The 17,561-nt window shown below is 40.2% G+C and overlaps 1 protein-coding gene across 2 annotated transcripts in view; it reads left to right on the top strand.

Moving 5' to 3' along the window:
• ZRANB1 (zinc finger RANBP2-type containing 1) overlaps positions 1-16,971 on the top strand; it is an 80,050-nt gene extending 63,079 nt beyond the window's left edge. For both annotated transcript variants that reach the window (XM_060241445.1, XM_060241446.1), the window contains 3 exons: positions 4,612-4,741; positions 11,836-12,065; positions 13,050-16,971. In XM_060241445.1, the coding sequence (XP_060097428.1) occupies positions 4,612-4,741; positions 11,836-12,065; positions 13,050-13,268 (579 nt within the window). In that variant the 3' untranslated portion in view covers positions 13,269-16,971. The remainder of the gene's footprint in view (positions 1-4,611; positions 4,742-11,835; positions 12,066-13,049) is intronic.
• The last annotated feature ends 590 nt before the right edge of the window (positions 16,972-17,561 follow it).

Here is a 17,561-nt window from a genome sequence, read left to right as displayed (position 1 = left end):
GTGAAAGTAACAGTTTGGCAAGGAACTCTTCCCAAGAACTCTTCTTTCAACTAGAGAAGGTCCTTAATATCAGAAATCTTTCTACATGTCATTCCTGTGTTTCTGAATGGAAGCACTAAGAACATAAGAGAAGCCATGTTGGATCAGGCCAATGGTCCAGTCCAACACTCTGTGTCACACAGTGGCCAGAAAAATTATACACACACACACACACACACACACACTGTGGCTTATAGCCACTGATGGACCTCTGCTCCATATTTTCATCTAACCCCCTCTTGAAGCTGTCTATGCTTGCAGCCGCCACCACCTCCTGTGGCAGTGTATTCCACATGTTAATCGCACTTCGGGTGAAGAAGTACTTCCTTTTATCCGTTTTAACCTGACTGCTCAGCAATTTCATTGAATGCCCATGAATTCTTGTATTGTGAGAAAGAGAGAAAAGTACTGCTTTCTCTACTTTCTCCATCCCATGCATTATGTTGTAAACCTCTATCATGTCACCACGCAGTCGACGTTTCTCCAAGCTAAAGAGCCCCAAGCGTTTTAACCTTTCTTTATAGGGAAAGTTTTCCAACCCTTTAATCATTCTAGTTGCCCTTTTCTGGACTTTTTCCAATGCTATAATATTCTTTTTGAGGTGTGGTGACCAGAATTGCACACAGTATTCCACATGAGACCGCACCATCGATCTATACAGGGGCATTATGATACTGGCTGATTTGTTTTCAATTCCCTTCCTAATAATTTCCAACATGGTGTTGGCCTTTGTATTTGTAGCTGGGATTCTTGGCCCCAATGTGCATTACTTTGCATTTGGCCACATTGAATCTCATCTGCCACGTTGACGCCCCCTCACCCAGCTTCAACAGATCCCTTTGGAGTGCCTCACAATCCTCTCTGGTTCTCACCACCCTGAACAATTTAGTGTCATCTGCAAACTTGGCCACTTCACTGCTCACTCCCAACTCCAAATCATTTATGAACAAATTAAAGAGCATGGGACCCAGTACTGTGGCACCCCACTGCTTACCGTCTTCCACTGCGAAGACTGCCCATTTATACTCACTTTCTGCTTCCTATTAATTAGCCAGTTTTTGATCCACAAGAGGACCTGTCCTTTTACTCCATGACTCTCGAGCTTTCTAAGGAGCCTTTGATGAGGAACTTTTTCAAAAGCTTTCTGGAAGTCAAGGTAAACAACATCTATTGGGTCTCCTTTGTGCACATGTTTGTTCACCTCCTCAAAGAACTGTAACAGGTTAGTGAGGCAAGATCTTCCCTTACAGAACCCATACTAAGTCTTCCTCAATAACCCGTGTTCATCAATGTGCCTACTCATTCTTTCCTTGATAATGGTTTCTACCAACTTTTCCGGAATTGAAGTCAGGCTGACTGGTCTGTAATTTCCCAGATCTCCTCTGGAACCCTTTTTAAAGATGGGGGTGACATTTGCTACCTTCCAGTCCTCAGGAACAGAGGCAGATTTCAATGAAAAATTACATATTTTTATCAGAAGATTCACAAGTTCAACTTTGAGTTCTTTCAGAACTCTTGGATGTATGCCATCTGGACCCGGTGACTTGTTAGTTTTTAATTCGTCTATCAGCTGTAGGACCTCCTCTCTTGTCACCTCAATCTGACTCAGGTCTTTCAACGCCCCTTCCAAAATTAGTGGTTCTGGAGTGGGCAAACACTTCTCATCTTCCACAGTGAAGACGGAGGCAAAAAATGCATTCAGCTTCTCAGCCATTTCCCTATCCTCCTTCAGTAATCCTTTTACCCCTTGGTCATCCAAGGGCCCCACTGCCTTCCTGTCTGGTTTTCTGCTTCTAATATATTTGAAGAAATTTTTATTGTTGGTCTTTGTTTTTTGCAATATGCTCCTCATAGTTCCTTTTTGCCTGCCTGATCACAGTCTTGCATTTGATTTGCCACAGCCTGTGTTCCCTTTTATTAATCTCACTTGGACTAGCTTTCCACTGCTTAAAGAAGTCCATCTTACCTTTTACAGCTTCCATTACTTTGTTTATTAACCGTGCAGGCCTTTTCTTATACCTGTTTGTGCCTTTCCTAACTTGTGGTATATATTTTATCTGAGCTTCTAGGATTGTAGTTTTAAATAGCCTCCAAGCTTCCCCAAGGGGCTTGACTGTATTTACCTTTCCTGTCAGTTTCCTCTTCACATGCCTCCTCATCTCAAGCGAATTTACCGCTTTTAAAGTTAAATGTGGCTGTGCTGATATTTGGGGGCAACTCTCTATTTATACAAATGGTGAAATCAATAATGTTATGGTCACTGCTCCCAAACAGTGTGATCACTTTTACATCTCTCACCAAGTCTTGGGCATTACTTAGGACCAAATCCAGGATCGCCCCACCCCTGGTAGGTTCTGAGACCATCTGCTCCATAGCACAGTCATTGAGAGCATCAAGAAACTCAATCTCTTTCTCTCGAACAGAACACATATTGACCCAATCAATCTGCGGGTAGTTAAAATCACTTTCATATCTTTGCTAGATCTCACCAGTGAGGCTCTTTAATTTGTTCCATCTTCTTACTCCTGTGATATCAGCCGCACTTGCTTCATCAAGGTCTCTGTCTCTTGTCCATCAGTCTTTGTCTGGCAGCTGGTTCTATGATTTGCAGGGCTGTTATTTGTTTTCTGTGTTTCTTTAAAATCTTTTCTCTAAACCAATGGATGCTCAGTATTCCTTACACTTTTTCAGTAACTTCAAGACATTGGTCTCCTATGTCAGCTGCACCACCCCAATCAGAAAGGACTTCACCTCATCCTTTGCTAAGAGGAAGTGGAATGGCCTGGAAAGTTTTGTTTGTCTTTGAGGTGCTTTTGGACTCAAAGTTTGTTTTGGATAATGCCTGTTATTAGGCTGTGTTGCAAGCTAGCACAGTTGTATTGTCCATTGGTTCTATTGATTCCTACAAGCAATCATTGTGAATAAAGGCAAGCAGCTTTATTCAGTTTAACAGAAATAACAATGATAATCCCTCACCCACACAGTGAGCTTTGTAAGATTAAAAAGTCTACTTCACAAAGCCAGGCAGTCTTCCAAGGAACCAGGCTGGGGTCACGAATGGAGTGTGGAGCTTTCCTGCTGCCTTCACATAGCTCAGAAGTTTCTGTCCTCTCTTGTTGAGGCTTCTTCTCTTCAAGCTGCCTTCTGTGCTCGAAGCCACTCTTTCTCTCTTTGAGGCTTCTTCTCCCTTCGTAGCTGCCACTGCTATTTTCTTTTGCTTCTGCTTGCTTCTTATCTACACTGTCCTCTCATCCCAGGTGTTCTTCATCTACAGTGCCATGTAGAATTTAACCCCCTGCTGCCCTGGGACTGCTATTCACATGAAGAAGGGCTGTATGACTCACCACCTATCTCCTCATGTTTACAGTTATAATTTTCACTACAACAGTGCCCTCTACCCATCTCTGTTTGTGCTCACTCTGTGAAGGGGGTGCCTCGTCTCCAGCCTTCAGCAGAGCTGCCTCCATGCCAGCCTTATGTGGAACAGCAGCCATCTACTTTCATGAAACTCTGTGCCCTAGATGTTCAGTGATGCAGCTGCCTGTATGGTAGTGCACCTGCCTGTGTTCTCCTGATCTCACCTGTTCTCACTTTCATCCACAAATGCTATTCTTCCATTGATGGACCTTCATGGAAACCTTAAATAACAAAAGCATGCTTTCCTGTGATTGACATTCTTTGTGTTGTCATCATCTGTTCAGTCACATGTATTTCTCCCCTTCTACAGATCAGGTACATTCATTGGGCCTGCTTTGTCATTCTAGTGAAAAGCTGAGGGGGAAGACATATTTATCCACTGCTCAAAGCTACAGCTTTGCATTTTTCCCAGCAGTTGGGTGGGGCCAGTCTTCATAGTTCTTTTAGATTAGCTCTACAAGTTTCCAGACATGGCTTGGCATAGGCACAGAATTCCATTAGTGTGACTGCATGGATGAATGCATTATATTATTCTGCTTATATACATTGTGGATCCATGTTACTTTGTTGTACATAGATCTGGTAAAATTACACTTCAGTTTTGTTTCCCACTTCATTATATCCCTCCATTTGGGCTCTATACATTCCGGATAATTATTATTTGATCATTCCTGCCTTTTGGATGTTCTGAATGGTCCTGGCTCTGTCTTAGCCCTTGGGTTTTCTGGAGATACTCTTCCTTCTCTTTTGTTTGATGGTTGCAATAATGTCAGCCTTGATAAAAGCTGAACGGGTTCTCATTTAATCAGGATCTGAAACATCTGTACTGGACCAGTGAGGGTTTTTTTTAAAAAGTATTCTGGAATTCTGTATGTAACTTTGAAAAGGTACTCTGGTTGAGAAATGTGTTTAATTTCTACCATATAAAGATGACAGACTTCTTTTGTCCTTCCCAATTGTAAGAAAAATGATCTCCTCCTTCAGGGGTAAGGCATACTTAATGTTGTGAGTATATATATGAAATTCCTTCCATCAGCAGAAATTTGGGTGGGATCCACAACACATGCGCATTTATGAAATCTAAAATGCATTTAATTGTTTTGTGTCATATGAGCACAACATTTATTTCAAATATTATTTTTCTTTTTGAATCAGCCTGGAGCAAGTTTGGAACAGACACACATTTTTGTACTTGCACATATTCTTAGAAGACCAATAATAGTTTATGGAGTAAAATATTACAAGAGTTTCCGGGGAGAAACTTTAGGATATACCCGTTTTCAAGGTAAGTATTGCTGCTGCTGCTGATAATAATAATAATACTGATACAAGCTATTTTGAAAAGTATAAATTTGCAGAGATACTGAGATTTATTTTCAGAGGATAGCTGTGTTTGCCAGTTCTAGCTGTTCTACTGCAGACCAAATGACCTTGGACTCTCAAAGCTTATCTCCTAAAAATGTTGTTGATCTCTAAAGTGCTGCTGGACTTGAAACTAACTGTTATATTTATATAACAGACCAGATGTATTAAGCCAGGGATGTCAAATATGCAGCCCGGGGGCTGAATCAGGTTCCTGGAGAGCTCCAATCAGGCCCTGAGCAACTGGCTCTGCTTCCTTCCCTCTCTCTCTCGCTTCCTTCTGCATCACAGTTTGCTTTGCCAGGCTTGCTCAATCGCACAGCAGAGCTACTGAGTCAAGTCTCTCCTCCCTCTACTGACTGAGGATCCTCTCCTTGCTGGTCCCCTAGGGAAGGAAGGAAAGAGCTTTAGCTTCCTTTGCCCAGTTCCCTGGATTGCATGGAAGAGATACAAAGAAAATACCATTAAGACCAACAAGTGCTAATGTTTTAAAGCATGTTTATTTTAAGTTTTTTTTAAAAAAAATCTTTAATTGTGTTTACGTCCTTTATAAAGTTTATATCTCTGCTATCTGGCATTACATTTTGTGACACACATGGCCTGGCCTGACAAGGTCTTATTTAGGTCAGATCCGGCCCTCATGACAAATGCGTTCAACACCCCTGGCTTTTAATGGGCTTCATGTTAACTGTTCTCTTACTTTTTTGATGGAGACACAGTTTTTTATAACACATTACTTGCTGAGAAGACATGCAGTTGCATTCAACCAAAGTGAAAGACTAGTGTTTTAAATACCATTTAACATGTCTTTTATTGGTGGGACTATTACATACAGTACATATGGTGTGTCTCTTCTGTTTTCAGGATTTGGCAATAATATGCAGCCTACCTTCAGAGTTTAAGGACTTTTCAAGAAGTTAGTGGGGTTCCTCTGTGGATTTTGTATGTCTCTCATGTAGCTGAACCAAATGCAAAACCCTATTAGCTGATTAGTATAGTTAGTTTACCACTGGTTTTAGGAAAAGTGCAATACTGCCAGATTGTAACATATCTTCATATTTTAGAATGGTAGGTTTGGTTTTCTGTTATTGCCATGCTGTTTTCTATAGAAGTAAATTAGTGTTGATGACAAAACATGTATGCACCTTAGGTAGTCTGCTGTTCAGTCTTTGCACTCACATTGTGTCTGTCTGTCTGCAACCTCATAGTTGCTTTTAAATAAATGCTATAACACCCTAAGCATGGTATTGAGGAAAGATACCTTTTGGAACAGTGGGTTCTCCTGGTGGTGAGAGCAGAGTGCAGTAGTGAAATGGACAGAGAACTGTCCTTAATGGCAGTAGCTGTTCCTGTGAGTCAGCCAGTAGGAACCATATATTCTTGTGCACCAACTACAGACTGCCATCTGCTGGCTGTTTCCCCACATAGAATGGACCACTTGCATCAAACAGGCCTTTTCCTTCCCAGTCCCACACTGTGGAATGGGCTCCCTGAAGACACAAGGGGGGGAGCTGCTGCACTGGAGATCTGTAGGACGTGCTGCAAGGCTTGCTTGTGAGCTTTTGATATGCTGTAAATGGCAGGCATCTTTTGTGTGGTAGGGCGGAAGAAAGAATAAGAATTAGTTATATAGAAACCAATCTGAAAAGGGAGTGCCTGAAATTTAGTTTACTACTTTAGTTTTTGCCTGCTTCCTGAATGACAGTAGTATAAAGCCAGATGTCACTGATTGGTGTCTGTTTCTGTGGCTTATTAGTCCAGTTCCATTAACGTGTTAAGTATTTGCTACAAACATTTCTTATGTTGTATTGCAAGCCTCACATATGACCTCTTCCAGCTGCAATAACAGGGACTGAAAATGTCTAAGTATTTTTTTTGCTTCAGCTCCTAAAATATGTACCGCAGGTATCCCAAAACAGAAACAGCTCCTTAACATTTCCTTAACTCTGTACGAGATCTGGAGGGAGGGAGAGAGAGAGAGAAAGAGAGAAAGAAAGAAAAATATATGTGTTTGGTATGGGTTGTACTTGACTAAGTAGTAGAAGCAGTGATTATAATTATGATGCTTGAGAAAATTTTGCATCACTAGTGGTAGTGCAGTACTACTAGTTGACCCATTCAGATACATCCACTATTCATCTGGGGGTCAGAATGCCTTTGTTCATAGTTGGTGGACCACTAACGATATAGCTGTGAGACTGCCGTGGAAATATATAGACCAGAGATGTTGAACTCATTTGTTACGAGGGACAGACCTGACATAAATGTCACTTTGTTGGGCTGGGCCATGTTGTGCCATAAATTGTAAGACTTTATAAAGGTGATTTCAGATGTCAAATGGCAAAAGCAGATGAATGACAATAGCAGGCTTGATTGAATTAGTTGTGATATGCAGAGTTAATAGTATTACCTACTATTCCTCTGTGTATCACAACTAATTCAGTGTTGGTAATAAGACAGGAAACCTGGATCTCAATTCCACCCAGGAGGATTCAGTCCAGGAGGTTGCAAAGTAGGGTTGCCAGATCTGACTGAGAAACTATCTGGGGACTTTGGGGATGGAGCAAGGTTGTGACAAGCATGATTGAACTTTGAAGGGAGTTCTGGCCATCATATTTAAGGAAGGGGGCACCTTCTTTTGGGGCTCATAGATTGGACCCCTTGGTGCATTTTTTTTAAACTTGGGCCTTTTTTGAGGAGAGGCACCAGCTACTATGCTGAAAATTTGGTGTCTGTACCTCAAAGAACAGCCCCCTTTGATCCTCAGATAGCCCTGGATTGATTCTCCATTGTACCCTATAGGGATGGGCCTCCATAGGGTATAATGGAGCACCCAGTGGACATTCAAGCCCCCTGCTTTCTGATAACCCTGAAGCAGGGGAAGGGCCTCCAAACCAGGGGAGCCCCTGCCGCCAACTGGGGAATCCTAATGCAAAGAATAAATGGACATGAATCTGACATTAGAAACCACAACATTCAGTTGCTGACCTAAGAGTAGCTGTGCTCTTACAAAGGGATTTCAAGGGGAGATTAGAAAGAGAGACTGCTGAATTGCAATTGATAATGAAGCTCAGGACACAAGGCATCTTCCTGGACTGAATTGAGAGCTAGTTTTCTTATCTCATTACCATTGTGTGCTATTATCATTTGGCATCTGAAATCACTTCATTCTTCAAAATATAAGGACAATTCCAATTCCTAATCAGGTTCTTTTTGAAAGAAAATAAATCCAGATAGGAACAGAGAAATACAGTCTTTTTTTAAAAAACCACAACTTTTCAGAATAAGCCACAATAATTTTCTCAATGTGCATTGTACTTGTCAGAAGAATCCATCCTTTTGCCCACCCACTCTGCTTCCCTCCCTATAAAGTAGAAGTGTGTTTGCACTGAAAAGCTTATTCCTGGAATAAAATGTTGTTGGTCTTAAATCTGCCATGGGAGTCCAACATTGTGTTCTCTCTGTTTTTTCCTTCCCCTTCATCTCTATAAGAGGAGAAGCAGCCCCAGAGAAGCATGCAGATGTGTGTGTGTGTGAGAGAGAGAGAGAGAGAGAGAGAAAGAGAGGGGGGCAGGTTTGTCTTTGTGTCTTTCCTACATGAAGCAGCCACAGAGCTATCTGTGTGCCTGAGTGTGTGTGTGTGTGAAAGAGAGAGAGAATGAGGAGGGGGGGGGGAGAGAGGCAAGAGGCAGGAAACAAGCGAAGAACCACTGAAAGAAGCTGGGGGGGAAAGCAAAGTACGATGTGGCTGTAGGAGGAGGAGGTTGCTTGGGGCCCAGATTTGAGCCCTGCATGGGCTGGATGTGGCCCATGCTGCACATTCGACGCCCCTTGACCATCATTTATGAAAAAAGAAAAGTCATGCTTCCAGAATGAATAGCTTCCTTGCTGTGTGCTATTGTTTCTTTCTGCAGCCAGATGCAGCAGAATCATCGAAGAACTCATGGGTCAGATGAGAGTGGGTGCAGCTGCTTCTGACCATCTGTTGCACATCTCATGAACATGATAGGTTAGGTTGGATTGGTTTAGATCAAGGCAGTTAATGATAGTACAGAGCCACAAGAAGACACATTTTCTTTATTAATAAATAAAGCCAAAGCCAAAATCTATTTTGCAGTACAGAATTAAATTTAGAAATAAGGGGGCAGTAACATAAATGATTTGTGTTTGTGTCTTACTGTACACATGCAGGGGTAATGTGTCTAGAGCATTCTTGAAATGGCTAATAGTTCATGGGATCAAAACCTTAATATTTTCTTTGTTGGTCGGTTGTCATAAATATTCAGAACTTGGTAACTTGAACATAATGTAGAGCTCAAGTGGCTAAAAGGCATAGAAGACAAGTAAAAGGTCACCAAGCAATACAGGGTAGTGTCTTTTTTGTAGTGATTTGCCAGTCCTTGGTACTAGAGGGAGGTCCACAATAATCTGTGCCGTAAAAGACTGATTGTGTTGCAGTCTGGCAGAGAGCATGCTGCTGTATTCAAACAGTAGTTCTGAAAAGTTGGGAACCTTTATACAAAGAGGCATCTGGAGGTACCTTGATTCCCTGCTTGGCAAATACAGTGAAAATAGCTGTATGAAGGACCTTTACATGCAAGCAAACCTTATGGCTCAGTGTGGCTGAAAAGAAGAAATCCAGAAACTAGGTTTTCATTAGTTCTGTGGTAGGGAAATGGTCATGTACAACATGGAGTTGCTTTAATCCATAGATGTTCAGAAGTCTGTGACCTGCAGCTGTTCCTGCCTAAATCTTCTCTCAGTGACTGCTTTGCAATGCAGTTCTCAATTTTTTTCCATTTACAAGGTGCAGCTAAGAGATAGACTTTATGTGGGTTATTAAAATGTGTAATATTTCCATTCTGGCTTGACTTGTGCTAAAATGGAGAATTTTATTGGATATTTTTATTGCCTTTTCAGATAGTCTTAGTGCTATTGAAATTTGAGCAGTATCCTAGTTCCTATTTAAAAATTGAAAGTTAATCACCATTATTTGAAAGGAGTCAGGGTAAAATGTTTGTCTGTCTAATGCTTGGCTGTAGTACAATTATATCAAAATGAAAAATATGAAGTTAGTTCCCTAAGTATATGTGCCATTTCTGTTTCCTGGGATTGGAGTGAATGTAATTATCAGCGTCAACACAGATTTTCAGTGCAGTTTTGTACACATCAATCCTTATTCTACAGTCAACTGATACTGCTTTGTAACTATTACACAAACTGCAAATTCAGCTGCTGCAGGCTAGTATATAAAATGAGAAGATTTCCAACCCCCCCCCCCCACTTTAGATATTAATATATCATGGTCTTACAACATACATACACTGAACATGCAACACAATATAGGGATCTGTAATTCTGAGAATATGTACTGCCTTGTTTTCTGAAAGAGTTATGTCTGTTGGTTTAGGAAAAAAAGAGAAAATATTGCGAGAGACTGCAGAAGACCTGAATCTCCCAATGGCAGTTTGTCCCTTTGTGTCCTCTCCTTGCGTTAATTGAATTCTGACTGTTGAATTCCATGGGCTGCATTCATTTATGGGATTGAGGCCTAAGCCCATTGAGGCCTAAGCCCATTGCTGGTGACAGAACTCATCTTCTATGCTATTTTAGCGGTTGCTGTGCCATGCAAGGTTAAATAATGAGGGGGAAAGGGTGGCGTTCAAATGGGGTATTAGAACTACATTACTAATGTGGCTTTTGGGAGGTGGTGTCCTCTCTTCTTCCCGGCCCTAAGGTGAGAAGACTCAGAAGGTCTTAGAACAGGTTCAGATGCCTCCAAATTCTGCTGGGGAAGATGAACAAAAGGGTTGATCACAAAGCCCTAATTTGATACTGCTTGACCTCCCCCCCCCCCCAGTACAAACCCATAGTTGTTTCTTGTTGCTTTATCATCATGCATTTGCACCCTTATTTCAGATGAGAGATGGCTTCCATTTCCTGGAGACAAAGTTGCAGAAGTTGCATGTATATTACATTTTTTTGGCATTTCCTTTCCACTTTCCACAGTTTATATTCACCATAGGCGATTAGGAGTGTGCCTGATGACAACTAGTATAAATCCCAACTCTCTATGTATAAACACTCTTTCCAAATATAACATGTGGGGGCATGGAGTATATGAGAGGCAGATACATGAGGATTTAAAACAGAGATGATTGTCTGAGGCCCATTTGGTCAGATTGTCTTTTGGGAGACACGCTGAAGGTAGCCTCCTGTGCAAATGCATTGGACACAGTTCCTCTTTGAAAGGTTGCTATGCTACATATGCACTTGGATTACTCACTGCTATTTTTAAACTCTCTCAAGGCAGGGCACGTTCCGAGCTTAGCTGTTTTGCAGGAGTCTCTGTCAGGAATTTTTGATGTCCCTAGAAGGAGTGGGAGATTGAGTTATGTATAATAAGGGTATATGTTAAGTGGCACTGGGCAGAACAAGCCTTCATTCCATTTCTTGGATACATAGGGTATCTTATATTTGCATTATTCTCAAAGCTTTGCCATTTGAAAAAGAATGCATGTAGAGGGTTTTTGGACTGACGTCTGTCTCATTGATGTCAGAATTGTTAATGAACGTGTGGCACTGACTTTCCTCGGTGCCATCTTCAGATAGGGAAGTGTGTGTTTGTGCTTGCTGTGTCACCAGGGGAATACCACTGGGATAAAAGCACAACAGTTGTATACCATTAATTTGAAAATACCCAGCCTTATAATGTAATGCCATTAGAGATATGCCTTGTAGGGTTCTGGACAGAGAGTCTGTTACATCAAAAGCAAGTCTGTTGTGTTACCTTAACAGTTAATTAATTTGTGGGCTAGAAGGTGCTTCTGAGTAAGATGTACCTGATTAAGCATGCTCTACGCAAAATTTCATGCTAGAATAAATTTATTCATTTATGAGATGCCACAGTGTATTTTTGTAATACTGTTCCAGTGTATCTTCAGACATGTATTCTTGCCAGAAATTAATAATATATTAAGCTTTGCTGTCTTTCCACTTTCCTTCTCTTCTTTTTAGGTGTATATTTGCCTTTATTATGGGAACAGAGTTTTTGTTGGAAAAGCCCTATTGCTCTGGGCTACACACGGGGCCACTTCTCTGCCTTGGTTGCCATGGAGAATGATGGCTATGGCAATCGAGGTGCTGGTGCTAACTTGAACACTGATGATGATATTACTATTACTTTTTTACCATTGGTTGACAGTGAAAGGAAGCTGCTGCACATTCACTTCCTGTCTGCTCAAGAGGTAAGAAACATAAAGCCGCTTAGAGTGGTTCAAGTAAATGTCCCAAAAATTGCATTAGCAGAGAAATGCCTCTAAAAGAGAAGTAGAATTTTTGGCTTCCTTGGAAAACGATGTATTTGGAAATCAGGTTTCAGTACCTTCTTTGTCAGGGAAGTAGCCAGTGTTATTAGTCAAATTAATATCATTGCCACTCTTTCTCAGCTTTTAAAAAAATAGTTGCATGAATCTTCTGAGGAGAGTCTACAGAGACTTTCTAAGCAGCTGTGTATCAACAGGCAACCATGAGTTCCTGGATAGTGTGCTTGATATATACAAGCCCTTAAATTTCTGTAACTGCAATGTAGAAATTACAAGACATGCTGAAAGTTACAAGACCTTTTAATAATAATTAACCATGCCACTGTATCCTCCTTAACCTAAAACTGGAGTAGTTGAAAAGTAGATTTGAATTAACCTGTTGAGTGCTTGCCTTGTGGGCTGAACGGGCATTCTAATCAGCTTCAGTCATGTTTGTTTAGAAAACCTATTGCTCATACATATAAACATTTGCAGTGAAAATATATGATCTTTATATAGTCAAAGAATTTGATGTTGTTTACAGTCAGCTATGTAGTGGTGCAGAATGGTCAGCTGAAGTACTGCTGTTCAAGCTCTGTTCACCACCTGAGTTCGATCCCAGCAGAAGCTGGGTTCACATAGCCGGCTCAAGGTTGACTCAGCCTTCCATCCTTCCGAGGTTGGTAAAATGAGTACATGGCTTGCTGGGAGGAAAGCATAGCTGACTGGGGAAGGCAATGGCAAACCACCCCATAAAAAGTCTGCTATGAAAACGTCATGATGTGATGTCACCCCAAAGTTGGAAACGACATGCTTGCACAGGGGGGACTACCTTTATCTTTTTATATTGTTGATGGACGTGTCTTTTTAAGTTGTTGGTAATATTAATTGAACTGTGTCCTAAGTTTATGTATTCTCTCCCTGAAGATTGGTAATGAGGAACAGCAAGAGAAGCTACTCAGGGAGTGGCTGGACTGTTGTGTGACTGAAGGTGGAGTCCTAGTTGCTATGCAGAAAAGCTCTCGCCGGCGCAATCATCCCCTGGTAACGCAGATGGTAGAGAAGTGGCTTGACCGCTATAGACAAATCCGCCCTTGTACTTCCCTTTCAGATGGAGAGGAAGATGAAGATGATGATGATGAATGAGAAAAATGGAGATGCCTGAATGTGCATAATGTGTGGTGGCACCCTAGAGTCTGGGGCGTGCTCTAGCAGTTTGTTACATAATGACCCACTTGTAGCAGGAAGTACCCTGAATAGGATTTTAAATCAGCATGGGGAGAATTCAGAAACTCATCTGATGTGTGAAGCTGGCTACATTGGTTGGACTACCATTTGTAAAAAAACAAAATCCTAATTTTATTACCTAGACAGAAAGCATTTTTCTTTCCAATTGTACATCTGTCTATAAATGTACCGCATGTGGTTGTGTAAGAAAGTTGTGTAATAGGAAAAAGTATTACCAGCATCTTAAAATTATTGAAGAATTTCTTTTGAACAAGGGCACTTAAAAAGCACATAGTAGATGGATATTTGTTCCTTTTAAGACTTACAGTAAAACTTGATAATTTTGCATCACATTTTTAAGCAGTCTGACATACCTTAAAAGATCATTTTATGTGAAATCTTACAATTGCCCAGTTCAGATCATGTGGCTTTTTGGTTGATGCCATATATCCAGAGTAAGTTAGCTGTATGAACAAGCATTATTTTATTAAAGTTTGAGTTACTATTGTGCCCATTATAATATGAAATATTAAAGGGAAAAACACCTTTGGAAGGGATAAATTTTGATTGAGTGACCCTTTCATTTTCTGTAAAGGTTTCTCTTGCTGTCTATTAATACTTTGTATAATTTCTTTTGGGATAGTTTATTTTCCTTCCTCCCAGCCTACTAGTCAAAGGAGTCTCTGTATTCCAAAAAAACTGTATACTAAACAATTGTGTGGAATTTGCTACATCTAAACTGAACTGAGAATTGCATTTGTCCCAACCTGGTCTTGCTGTGAGTTGTTCAATAGAAATTACTATTTTATCAAGCCTTTCCCCCCTGCAAGTTAAAATTGTCTCCATTGAAGAGCACTCCTTGGTCATTAAAATCGAGTGAGAAAGCACTTTGGCAGTTTTCCTTAAAAGCCTTCACTCCAAAATTGTTTTAAAGTACTGTATATTATATATTTTTTGGTATGTAAACTTTTGGCATTTTTTTGCATGTTGATTGATTGTGGCCACATTTGAGTATGTAAGTTTCCGAAAAGTATAAGTTCAGAATATATCCTCCAGTAGAAAAATCTTTTATTATACTTGATAACTTTAGCCATGCTATCTTGAATGGATATAGCCTATCCAGAACCTCACTTTAAAAACACTAAAGACAGAATAGTTTTGTATGTAAAAACACTTCTTGATAAGCACTTTTTGAAGATTAATGATGGTGGAAAAGATGACAGGGAACCTTTTGCAGTGGATTTCCTTGTTTAATAAGAATCTGGAAAGAAGCCCTACGTAGTATTTTTACATAGTTCTTTAAAAAAATTATGGCTCCATGAACCCTTCAGAATGTGCTGCTTTTAAATATTGTGGCTCAGATGGTGTTGAAAATCTTCAGAAATCTTGGCAACAAACCTATATTAAAAAAATTCAATCTATGACACTAAAGAAATCCACTCACCTCTGTCACAGAAATGTAAAATCTAGATTTTTTTGGTGGTTTTTCTGATGTATTCAGTGATAATTAGGCAAAAAATGCATGTTTGCTTTTTTTTTATATAAAATACATTTCCTAAGCACTTGAAGAAAAGAATTTCTCTTCTAAAGCAGGTTCTACTTTAATGCACAATTCTAATTTAGGTTTTTCCGAATAAAATCATAAGGCAAGTTAATACCTTGTTTGCAGGCTTAATGCCTATCTTACAATAAAAAGGCCGTATTTCTGGACAAGCAGTTATTTGAAACGATGTCAAGTCACACCCTTCTGAGTTGCTATGTTAATGGCTGGTAGTTTTCCCCAGGGAGCTGCAGCTGTCTTAAATGACCTTTATTAGCAGGCCTTCCTGTACCCAAGTAGGGAAAATATCTAAGTCACAACCCACTGTGCCTGATCCTTCTGCATCCCTCTTGGTTGAGTGCATTTGGCTGCTGGTTACCAATGGGAATAAAATGAAAACTGTGGGTTTGGTTTTTTTTACTGGCTTATATCACCCATGCTATAGATTCCAGCACCCAAACTTCTTTTTAAATTAAAACTTTATGAAACACAAGGAACTGAAGTAATCCATCTGCTCCCTGCTCTTGCCTTCTCTGCTTTCAGACAGCTCCAACTTGACAGTTACAATCTTCCCAGTCTGTGGGAACTTTTATGTTTTTCTCCTTCTTTGGGGAATCACCGCTTCTCCCGGGAGACACTAGATGGAACTAGTGTAGGTCCATGCCCAAGGGTCCCGGCTCTCTGCTTGCACCACCGCTAGTTTCCCCTTTGAGCATCTCAACTGTGATTTTCCGTCTATGGATTTCCTCTGCTAAATATCTCACAAGAGATTGCAGTATTTTTATACTTGTCTCTAGATCTTCCAAAGTAATCATTTTGCATTGGCAGCAGTTGAGAAGCAAATACTGAAATGTCTTGTAATGTAGTCTCAATGCATCCACATGGTAATCAGTGGAGACTAGTAATTTTATAGGCCCTAAAACCACTAGTTGTTACTCAGCTCCTATTCTGCTGCAAGTAGTGGCTGTGCCTTGACTATTGATTGAAATAATGCATGATCTGCTAGCCTGGTCCAGTCTTTCCTCCCATGTTAGGCTTTAGCTAAGCATTTATTCAAATCTGCAATTGATTTTATTGCACTGTCTCATCAAGATGAAAAGGCAAATTACAGAAATCTGAGTTTTCAATAGCGTTGTTTGTGGTGTTACATTAGAATACATTAAAATCTATTCATTTATACTGATATTGACTTTTTGAGCTGTACTATATATTTCCCTCCTATTTGAAATACCTGTGTGATTTTATCTTTTTCCCACTTGAGCTCTTTTGTTACCTATTTTGGCTTCAGAGCCTGTCAACCCTCTTTTCTTTAAAAGACTCCCGCTAAATCAGTGCTAACAAAGAAGAGTGATGGTGAATAGCATGAAATGCCTTCCCTTCTCTTCACCCCCACCCTTTCCTGTCTTAAAATTATATTATTTTGGAAGCTTTGTTGTACTGCAGTAGATCCCTGTTTTCTAAATTACTTCAGGTTTTTGTAAACTCTTCAGTGATACATCTTTAATTGGTGGTTTAGCTCATTTACCATACTAAAATTGCTTCCAGTGATAGAGTTATACTTACATTGTACTTGAAATCTCCTTGGGAGGAAAAAGTTGTTTTAGTTTTAAATGAGAAGTCTTCTTCAAGCTAGCACCCCTGAAGTAGCAAGATGTTAATTTCCCAACAAGTAAATTTTTGTGCCAGAGGTTCCTAGCCTATATCCTGGTTGTAGAAGAGCCTGCAACAAGTTGGAATGTTTTCTTAAGTGTCCATTTTTACCAATGTCAACACCACCACTCTGGAATGCCACTGCTCCATTTAAAAGCAAAGTTCCAACAAACAGCAGCTTCTAAAAAAATCACGCCAGTGTAAATGTTCTGTTACTTCACCTTCATTTGTGTGGCTTCCTCAATGTTCTCTGTAATTCACCCATGTTCCTTCTCCTGATTGCTCTATACTGGTGTCTATGGTAAGTTCTTCAAAATTACAGTGTTAGATCATTGCCACTGCTATGAAGTTGACTCCCTTGAACATGTTCAAAGCTGGTAATGTGCTTTTCCATTAACATAAAACAAAACAAATACAAGTTTTGTAACAATGGCTTGCTTTCTATTTCTGTCTCAGTACACTTTTCCCTGTAGTTACTATTGCCTAGTGAAGTCATTTTAAGAGAGTGAGAAAGACCAAAACGGACTTTTGTGAGACTGTGGTCTGAACTGGAAATAATGCAGAAATTGCATTTACTATCACCCTGTGTGTGGAACTCTTTCTACTGCAGTTATCAATTGTGTCTTTGTGGCAACTGATATTTACCCATTGACTTTGTGTAGCTGAAGTCAGACATGAATTAAGGCCTTCCTCCTTGGCAATGTGTACTCTTGGTAACTTTCTCATTCTACAGCAGCTCTCATTTGTATTACACACGCTACCAGCTTAAACAGATAATAGCTGTTGACTAAGGCAGTGATTTCTAACCATACTTATGTGGCACCTGGGAACAATTTGCACTGCCAGCTGTGAGCAGACTGGGAAATGTTTTCTTTAGTGTGGGTTCCTTGACTTGCAAACTTGGCCTTCATGTGGCTTGAGAATCAGTGTGCGCATACTGTCTGTTGCTTTTTTAAGCGGGCTGTTTCTTGTAAGAAGCTGAGTCCTACAAGTAAAGGAATTTGAGATTCCTCTTTTAACTT

The sequence above is a fragment of the Heteronotia binoei genome, chromosome 6 (genome assembly GCF_032191835.1).
Source record: "Heteronotia binoei isolate CCM8104 ecotype False Entrance Well chromosome 6, APGP_CSIRO_Hbin_v1, whole genome shotgun sequence".
Classification (NCBI taxonomy): Eukaryota; Metazoa; Chordata; class Lepidosauria; order Squamata; family Gekkonidae; genus Heteronotia; species Heteronotia binoei.
The sequence above is the reverse complement of the archived record's forward strand: the minus strand, read 5'-3'. Positions and strand labels throughout refer to the sequence as shown.